Source organism: Opisthorchis viverrini (assembly GCF_000715545.1).
Source record: "Opisthorchis viverrini unplaced genomic scaffold opera_v5_308, whole genome shotgun sequence".
In the NCBI taxonomy this organism is placed as follows: domain Eukaryota; kingdom Metazoa; phylum Platyhelminthes; class Trematoda; order Opisthorchiida; family Opisthorchiidae; genus Opisthorchis; species Opisthorchis viverrini.
In genome coordinates, this window is record NW_008751957.1 from 194,707 (window position 1) to 205,220 (window position 10,514).

A 10,514-nucleotide genomic window follows, 5' to 3' on the forward strand; every position below is an offset into this window, starting at 1 on the left:
GCAGGATTCCAATTTCATTCGACCTCTGAGCCACTGTTTTTCATATGCATTACGCTTGCTCAATTACAAAAGGGCCCGATCATTGGTGTGGTGGTGTGAAAGTTAGCAATAAAACAGAGGAAAATAGCGGCATTTCTTAAAAAACGCAGGTCCTATTTGGCAAAACCTTTTAGGATTAACAAATCGACTAAATCTTTCAGGCTAAATTAATGACATAACTGTCAGAGAATGAATCGTTACTCACGACGCTTTATCTCCCCGGAGTATGCCAGCAGATCTACAGTGGCCCGAAAGACGAACATCTGTTTTTATTTGTTGAATACGTTTCAGTCTTTCCACTTCCCTCGCACGAGCTGTATCCAACTCTCTAATCCGTTCCTATAACGGAAAGAAAAGGTATCGTCACGGCTGAATATTTCGACCTTTTATGCTTTAATGAAAGTAACCCACGAAAAAAACAGCTAACCTCTAAACGTTTTGTTTCTGTTTCAAGCTGCTGTTCCAGTTCACGAGTCATCGACGATGAAATGACTTCTTCCTCCTATGGATACAATTGAAATAACGGTTGGCACTAAAATCGAGTGCAAACGTCCACCGAAAACAAACGATAATTGCATACTTTATATGCCTAGAATAATCTTACACGAACGATACAAAATAGAGTCTCGTTAAAATCTTGGGATAGACAGTGGATCAGAAAGTCTTTAGCTCGGCTTCGAAGCAGTGTCAATAAATAGATCAATTAGTAAAATCTACGAGGACGCTTAGTTTTTGGCTCACGAGAAAAATTACTTGAAAGGGACCAAGTTGCTGAAAAAACAGCATCATCGAGTTGCTGGTAGTTTGCGGATAAAGCGTTAGACTTTCAACGGAGAGCTGATGATGAGGACTGCTGCTTTTCATTTACAAATGCTGATTTCCGGTGAGGAAGGGAGAACGTCCACTGGAAAACTCAACCTTGCAGTTATCATGCTAACTTAGCTGATAGTTGAACATCGAACCAAACCGATGGTATAGAAAATGGATTTGATGTTGTGGGGGGAGTTTTACACCGATGACTTAAAGGCGATGAGGTCATCCGCTAAGTAAATGTCAAGAAAAGGGGAAAACTGAGAACTGCCGGATTAAAAACAACTACTTTCTATCCAGTACATTTTCACCTTGAGATAGCCAATCACTACGCAGTTTTTCTATTCCTATGGGAACTTTGGTTTCTAAACAATGAGCCAGCTGAAAGTAGTCCAATGGAATCCTTGAAGTGACCATCAACTGGAGCACCGATTCGCATAGGGGAGTGAGCTGGGAAACGGATTACGTCACCAAAATACCATCAGATTACCCAGATCTGGACACGACCATCGGGATGCACAGCCTGGGTTCGAACCACGTACATTCCTGTCAGTAAGTTTGCATCTTAACCACTGAGCTACCTTGAGCTCTATATGTTAGTGCCCTCGCACCACGACATTCCGGTCAGTAAGTTTGCATCTTAACCACTGAGCTACCTTGAGCTCTATATGTTAGTGCCCTGATCTTTTTTACTCCTTAATCGTGACTTCAGCTGACTTCTGGATTTTTGTACACCTTCTATACCCTATACCTTATATTTTGTGTCCAGAGGCGTTGTTCTTTTAAAGCAACAGTGACGTTTTCGTTTTGATTGATGTGTATTCTGTCATGAATCGAGGACGGGACTGGATTCAAGGATAATATACTGAGAAGCGATAACTTACACTTTTTCCTTGAAGCTGGAAACTTCGTAATCCACTGTCCTCGGTTCGGCGTTCCAGATGACCCTTATCAGCTGCCCAGTCCTCTGAATGCGTGTTCAGACAGACAAGGCAGAATGACTTCAGATTCATACCTCTCCTATATTTGTTTTGCTTTTCGGTAAAACTGACGTCATGAAACATAAAGTTCCCTCCGAACCACGCTCCTTCTATTTGCTAATAGAACGCTGAACGAATCCTGAACTGAATACTACCATTCGTTGAAGGTTTTGTTCCGTATGACACAGTGGCATATTTAACCCGACCCAAATAACATCAGTCAACCCAATAGGTGTTCACTGACGTAAACTTTAGGACCAATGTTGGATAAAGTAGCTCAGTTTGGTTATGTTTAATTACCAGTACTCACCTAAAACTATGCTGGGTCCCCTTAAGCATTCGAATTGCACAGGCAATGTCTGATTACTTAGATAAACCTTATGGTTCTGCGGCGGTGAAGAATCAGTACTATCACTGATGTTGCTGTCATTGATAATGATGATGATGAGGAAAGTCGGAAAATTCTATCATATGGTCACCGGACACTTGTGTTGTTTCCTATGATTAACCAGAATGCCCTTCGAGGAATCCAATAAGTAACGAGGAACGTACTGCTTCACTTGTCTGTCTTCCGTCCATAGGGCCTGTTTTTTCTGTACACACATTCCACCAGTATCCGGTACCGGAGGTTTCTTTTGTCATCTCGCAGTAATGTTCTTCCCACCTCGTCTTCTTCTCCAATATGTCGGCGTAATATGCCCACTTCTAAAGTGGAACAAGATTTTACAGCGCAAGCGAACGAAAATTAACACTAAGTAAGCTATCATAAAATACACATGACACGATCTCAAATTATGCACGTATAAGTGAGCAGTATATACTCTTTTTGAGAACAGCTCAGAGAAACGGCGGTACGAAATGAGATTTCTAGAGTAAAGGTTGGTTGTTGATAATACTGGCAAGTGAATGGTGTTAGCCAAGACAGCGATCGCATGCACCCCTGGTTTTGCTTTTATTATGTCTATCGTACTGCTATTGAGTGTGGGTTCAATAAATTATGCTGGCCGTTTGAGGCTCATATGCTCGATGCATGATTGTTGACCGTGTGGTTATAATAACAGTAAGACGATTGATATTAGTGATGACCCATATTTCATTCTGGCCAATTTAAAGAAGAAGATGAAGATAGTCCTGTTCACTTATCTCGAGGTTTATCTGCTCTGGAAAATAGCAGCCTCGCGTGATTTTTTTGGTCCTATGAATTTCGAGTACCACTTTCGTTATTATCTTCATCATCATCACCACCACCACCATCACCATCAACATCATCATCATCATGGACAGTACATCAGTGTTCAAAACTGATGCTTCGCTCCGCACAACCATGGTTTATTTAAAAGCTTTATTTTGAAGAAAAGAATTAGAGTGAACGGAGAAGGGAGGATATAACCAGTCTGCCACAATCGTTCTGAGATACCCGCACCTCCACAAACTCATTTGTGAAATGTGAATAAAAATTGACAACAAGAACGCCAGTGACTTCGAGTGGCAGCCATCACTTGCAGCGTCTCCAGCCAGGCACAGTGAGGATCACGTGGTCCTCATCCTGACAGGCAGGTCGCACCGACAGCGCCCACACTTTATATAACTTTTTTCATACCCGTTTGCTAGGTCAAAGGTTGACCACATCTCTGGTTTCGCCATTCCGAATTGGGTACGAAAATCAGTACTCCCTTCAGAAAACAACCATATGGCATGCTCGCTCTTCGATGGGTTGAAAAACTAAACACTATTTGTCTAGCTGCGGAATAGCCGGCATCAGTCTACGCGAGATTTTGTTACCGGACAGCGGCCTTCGAAGACCTGAGGACCCACCTGAGACCCACTTCTGCTGATTGCGGACGCCAGTTTCCAAACATATTTTGCCAGGGTTTCAGGCTTGCACTATATTTGAGATCAACTTTTGATTGTGACACACGGACTGCTGGATGTTTAAAAAAACATGCTGACATGTATTACAGAAGAAGGTATGTCTAATTGAGGAAATACTTAAATATTCGGGCGGGCAACTGGAGTAAGGGATTCACTGCGTGGCCAAGAGTGATTAGGATATTGCTTTGGATCATGTACGTGATAAGCGAAAAGGACTAGATATGGGCGAGGGTCCTTGCAAAAAATATGCTTGCGTGATTTCAAGGCACAGGGTAGCATGTTTGTTTAATCAGTTATATGGGATCAACTTAAAGTTACTGTGAAGGTTTGAAACTCAAGTTTCGATCTTATTGGACGGACTACCAAAAAATACCAGAGGCATAATTTAAAGCCCTAGAAGGATTGAATAATCACACTTAGTACTCGGAGTGATGCGTGGAGGTGGAAACATTTTTACAGTTTCGGATTTTGGCTTCAACCTTGTGGTCCAAACCAAACTATTGGCGGAAAATGCACATGGACATTTCACAACTGGTATGCTTACCGAAATGAAGTGCCCGATCAAACGTGGAGGCATGCCTGGCCTAGTTGACTAGTTCATTGGGCACCACTAAGAATTTATCACCTCAAACTAGCAGTCGAGTTTCGGACAGTGGAACATACTCAAATTGCTTCAGGCATCTCTTGTATGACAAGATCCGCTTCGTAGAGCCCATAACCAATTGTCTTGGTGAGCTCTACTTCTGGATTGAATCGACGGTGTTTGGATGTCTTATTTTCTGTACTTCGGTTTTGGAAAAACTTGTTTCCTAATATACGCTACGCCATCGAGTCACTACGATAACATATGGCTTGTGCTTTAAGGGACCACCGACAGCAAACCAAAAGCTACCAGAATAGATGAACTGTTGTATGCAGCAAGCTTGATGACACAGATGATGTTGAACACCGATGATGTAATGCTGCCGATGATGATGATGATGATGATGATGATGATGAATTATTTCAGAATTTATCAATTTCCTGTCATACATCTGTTTCATTTATCATACCAAAAACGTGTAAACCTCTATATTTTCCACGATTTTTCATTTGCCGCTGACCAAAACTGCATAAATTGCAACCAACGTACACTTAGTACATAGTACCACATAGTACATAAACTGGTTGGTTCATAATTTGAACTGAAATGCGTATTATGCCACAAAACCCTTGAAGAATGGATGTTTTAGCCCTCCTGATGAGTTCTTCTTATTCGGAAAGTTTATTATACACTTTTGTTCATAAGTGATGCGTTTTTAGTCTGAGGTATACCTTCCCTTCCCTATGAAGTCGATATACCTGGTGGGAAACTAGATAGCTAGACCTAACTGGGGTAATTTTGAACATTCTGATTCCATGGAAGTACTGGGAGTTGGAAACGATAGTGTCACCTACCTATTTTTTTGTTTTTGTTGCTAGTTAACTAACTCCTTCACCCATTAGTTTTTACTCCCTAATTGGTGAACAGCGGATTTTCTGTCGGCCACAGACTCTAGCTGAGTCAGAATTCTCGCCGATGCCGAGAATTCTGAGGACGGATATTAAGGTGATGACGATGTTGCCAAAACCAGGCAAACTAGAATATCGTCCGTTTCACGCTGGTAAGCGCTTGCTATTCAAACCTTCCCTTTTGCACTGTTAAGGCTTTAGTTATGGGGAAAATTATAGATAATTATCTGGAGATCAAATAAATGTCTGCCAATAAGAGTGAACGTATTAGTATGCTGTCAATAGCTCAGTCATTTTTCTCACCACTTCAAACATAAAATAACCATCAGTGGCATCATACAAATTAGCAGTTCTTGAGTTGCCTAATGGAAACAAGCTTGTTTGGAGAGGTATTCAATATCAGCTCATAACGTGACAGTTTCTGTATGCCAAAGAATTTTTCAAACGTCTATCAACAACTCGCGGCCGTAAGCTTACCTTCTTTTCAGCTTCTTCAATTCGCTTGTCACCAAAGGATTTTCGCGAAGAATTCCTTAAGTTCATGCTCTGGTTCTCTTTTGTTGAAATTGAGGAGTCTGGAAAATGAAATTCGACTAATCAGAGCCCTCTTTGAGCGGTCGAAGAGAACCACAGAGGAAAATCTTAACGTTGGAACACTGCATAGATAAAAACCGAATTTGTCACTCCATGAATTGTTAAATTTCCTAATGAAAAGATAGGGCACAGAATATGCTTGAACAAATATGCTTATTGAAAAAATGGGTTTAACACCAGCTTCATGTTGATGCTAGTAATGTTTTTATTGGTGTACAGCCATCTGGATTCTTGGCCCCAAGAGGATGTTACTCGTTTTGGATGTGAAATTTGTGAGTGCGCCTATATCAGGTCAGTCCAATTTAGGAGGTTTCTTCGGTCAACAATCCCCTCTTCTTCGTTGGTCTTCTCGGAGAATTTTGGTGTCTTGTTTCTCTTGCTTTCCTGAGTGGGTTTAACGTGAATAGTGTGATGGAATTCCCCCTGACTCAAACGCTCTGGTTCAAATATTGTCGGAGTTAAGCATTTCGAGAGATTGACATTTCGTGGGATTCACAGCTTTCCGTGGGTAAGTAGGATAGTAACTGACCGCATAGTTCAGTCTTGATTTACGAGCTCTTCTTCGTTCCCAAAGTGGCTGTTGTGTCAAAAGCGACGGATCAGAACACCCGCTTATGCTAATTAGCTGTCCATAACTTGAATGAGAACAATACAACCGCAAATGTCGGAACGGACTGCAAGATTTCGGGACTATCCACTATGGACAAGAATTCTTCGCCACGCACTTCTAAACGTGCAAACTTCTTGTATACTAGGGACTTACCTGAGGCGTTACAGTCGTACAGAAGGAGATTACACATGTCTGATTCTGAGGTCGGTCCCACTGGGTCTACCGGAAAAGGGGGGACTTCGGCGCTGGAGTTAAATGATTGATCACCTTCATCCAATTCCATATTCTTTTTCACGTGTGGAGGTTCCGTTTTATTCTCATTGAGATGGTCGGAATTTTCTTCAAAAACGCTTTCCGACATCAAAATCTCCTCGCTTAAATTTTGCATTGCCTACAAGAATAAGATGAGAGTATTGTGAAAAACCATTTGCATTAGTGAAGTTTGCTTTTGTGGTTATAAGATTTGCGCGAATCTAAGACATTTCTGAGAACAAAAGAATATTTTCGTTAGCAAGGAATCATTGGATTATTTTAAAAAATCCCACTTCCGCAGATGTGTGAAGCCATTGATGCCTTGAGTTCACTTAAACTTGAATAATGTTTCATTCGTCCTAAATGGCAATATTGCCGGGATTTTGTACAAAAGCCAAAAAATAAGACAAAATGTTCACATTGAGCGAAACCTGACGTTGCAGTGCACCAATTAAAAGGTTCACTAAAGGTTCGGACAAAACCATTTAGACTCCTCACCAGTTACTATGGTGTATAATGAATGGAACACATGCACACTCACTCAGTCAAACTTCAGCATTTCGTCTTATGGTGTACGCACGAGTTTTTCAACCCCACGTCCACAATGAGCCATATTCACATCATTACAACACAATAGAAGAGTCAAGCTTCATAGCATCGCTCTTTACTTTAGTGTTATACTAGTAGACTAGGATCAGCCAGCAGACAATTAGAACCAAAGGATCAGAACAAGCAGTGAAAAGTGGTCTCGGTATATTTATCACTTTGTTTCTAGTGTGAACTTTCTCTTACTTGAGATTAACTTGGCTATTCATGAATGTCTCAACTCAGCGTAACCCAGATATCACTTACATTTTCATAGTCGTCCATATTTAACCCGACTCTGTCCAGCGCTGCTTTAAGCTGTTTTTCGTAGGAAGAGGGAAGACCTGTCGCATCACCATCGGTTGTGGGAAACACATCGTCTTCCAAGTCCCGTCGGCCCAATTCCTGAAATTTACTCAAAAATTTGTCAAATGTTGACGCCATCTCCGTTATTAACAGATTGGTTGGCTTTGAAGAGGATACCTGCAAAATGATTGTAGGGCACATATTATTATGAAAGTATATAGAAGTCCCCTGTGTACGAATAAAGTTGAACAAATTTCTGAAAATAAATGTGATGGTAGTAACCTGTGCGTAGATTGTATGCTCCAGTCGTCAAAAATCTGCGGATCTCCATAAGTTACGTTCCTATTTATGTAAACAGCCATTATGGTATGCCCCAGAAAACGTAACAAAGCGGGCACGCCTATACCATAAAGTACACAAGCTTTCCTGTGAACGAAATCTTTGTTAAAAGGCTGCAAAGCAATTATGGCATGCATCTGAATATTCAGCCGACTTGACAAACACAATCCTACTGAACTTGGTGAATACTTAGGTTATTCGTACATTGCTTCTTTATTCGTCCACAATGAAATCTATTCGGTATCAAAATGTGACTCCTCTAATTACAGGCTTTAATTTGAACGCCGATTGCTTGTGGTACCACTGCCTACTGATTGGAAAATCCAGGGGCTTTTGAAAAAAAACACATACAGGGTTAGAGGAACTTTGCTGTCCCTTATTCTCCTTGATGCAGGATAAACGGTGCAAAAGCACAAACCAATACGCATTGCACACTGTCCTGTAAATCCAATCCTAAGTAAAAGAGCTACAAAACAAACGAAACTCTTAAAAACGTCACAAATATTTTTCATCCACAATTTTTGGCGCAGAAGCTTTTTAAATCTTCCTGCAGTCTTGAGCTTAGGGTAGGTAGTTTTACGAAGTAAGCTGCATCACATACTAATTCAAATGCAGAAATCGTACGGAACTCTGGAGCTCCGTCTGAGATTGTTTGAACTCAAACAGGGTAGATCCATAATGATACCAACTCAGCAGATTCAGTGGCTGCTCCAGATGTTTGAGTTCATTACTGAGTAAGAAGTACGATGGTCTAAAACCTTCCCCGCAGAAACAGGCAAATCATGATAAGTTAGGACCTACTGCAATTATTTTATTGGATGCTTCCAATTCAGTGTCGCTCACATTTTAGACGCAAATCTTATATAAAAATGCTCCTCAAAAAAGTTATAAGGAAAATGCTCAGTGCGCATTGGACTTACCCCGATAAACAGTAAAACCAAGAGTGACAGACTGCGACTAATATTTCACCACCCAGTGACTTGTGCTTGAACTGCGCTGTCGGTGTAAGCCTACTGTGTGCTCTATTTTTAATCAGAATTCCTTCTAAGCTATGTGGACCAATTCGTCGGTTTTGTACTCTTCTACCGCAGTTTTATGCGTGCTGCAGTCTAACAGCTTTTGGAAAACAATATCGATAGTCATTCTTGAAACAGAACTTCTCGATTGTGGTTTTCTCAAAGTTACTCAAGGCCTGCTACAAGACCGTCCAAAAATACAGGGTAGCTCTAAGAGGAATACCAGACAAAATATTTGAGGGAAGAGAGTAATGTGAATTATAATAATTTCTAGAGCCAGGGAAAGATTACTGGCAAAATACTGAGCAACAACATATGTCAAGACTTAGGGACGAATGAGAAAATTTTTCTCAGCGGAAACGCTGATTAAAATAGTGACAAAAAGTTGAACACAATGATAGGTTGCTATACTATCACGTCATAGTTCACAAGTCTATACTTACTTGAGCGGACAGACACGTAGCCAGGTTGCGGTCACTGTTGTTGGACTCATCCGGTTCTCTTAAAGTGTCCACCGGTGCACCCCCTTTCGGTAGATTTTCGTCTTTTGCAGGTTGAACCGGATGGTACTGCATTTGGTATAGGAGAGAGAGGCTGCAAGGAAACCAGACGCAGTTAGGGTTAAAGGCGAGGAGACAGTGATCACGATAGTTTAATGTGGAGACACTTTATGGCTGTTGATAAGTAAGTAAGCGAATCACGGTAAACGAGAAATTTAGCTGAATTCAGCCGAGTCTCCTGTCAAATCGAAATTCATGTAAAACGTTAGAATGGTTGCCAATATCCATCCAATTCTGGTTCACGTAGAGCATAAAGTTGATGAAAACTTAAGGACCACATGAGCCAAAGAAGAGCAAAACCGGTAGTGAGCTGTCAAAGAGCTTTCAGAAAACTCACGACTAGAGTGTTGCGTCAAGACAAAGCCCTCTCAGCCTTATAAAAGTGCCATTACTGCATCCCATGCATAATTAAACAACGCCTTTCTTAGTGCCTAGATATTTCTTGACTAATTTATCTCCCATTTAGACGGCTCGATTGTGAGAAACAACCTCTTAAACTCTGTGCTAATAAAACTTAGTTGGTTTCCAATGTTTTTGTCAGTGTTTGGTCGAAACATAATAGCTAACACAAACAGAGTGAATATTAGTATAGTATCCTTTAAATGATTTTTATATTTTACTGATAAAACTATACTCGCTTACAGTTTTCAACAAGGAGGCCAAAACGTCACTTGAAGACTTTCATGCTGGATTCAAATTTTGATCTTCGAAACATAGGCTTACTTATGTTAGACATTAGACTAACCGCGTCCTAGTCAGCACTAATCTTCCAAACATATCAGAGGAATATGAAGTAGTTTACTCTTACGTTGACAACCTAGAGGTTTGAAAAGGTGCGATTTGTTCTGGAAAACGTTTGCGCCCTCAGAAAACTTTTAATTTAGTTTCTTTTGTGTCACATGATTTTCATTAATCTCCATATAATTCAGACTCAAATAAAAGCAGATTTATGCGCACACTTTTTCGTTCAAGCCGGTTTACTTTCAGGCGCCTTGTCTTTTGCATGATTACGTTGAGTTCTGCCTTGTTGACCTTAATGTTAGAAGGCTAATTACAAACA

At 40.7% G+C, this 10,514-nt stretch overlaps 1 protein-coding gene across 1 annotated transcript in view; it reads right to left on the reverse strand.

Moving 5' to 3' along the window:
* T265_09718 (hypothetical protein) overlaps positions 1-9,469 on the reverse strand; it is a gene marked incomplete at both ends in the record, with an annotated part of 47,959 nt that extends 38,490 nt beyond the window's left edge. The window contains 7 exons of the mRNA XM_009175881.1: positions 245-378; positions 467-541; positions 2,382-2,534; positions 5,670-5,767; positions 6,550-6,787; positions 7,501-7,767; positions 9,338-9,469. Of these exons, the coding sequence (XP_009174145.1) occupies positions 245-378; positions 467-541; positions 2,382-2,534; positions 5,670-5,767; positions 6,550-6,787; positions 7,501-7,767; positions 9,338-9,469 (1,097 nt within the window). The remainder of the gene's footprint in view (positions 1-244; positions 379-466; positions 542-2,381; positions 2,535-5,669; positions 5,768-6,549; positions 6,788-7,500; positions 7,768-9,337) is intronic.
* Positions 9,470-10,514: the final 1,045 nt, after the last annotated feature.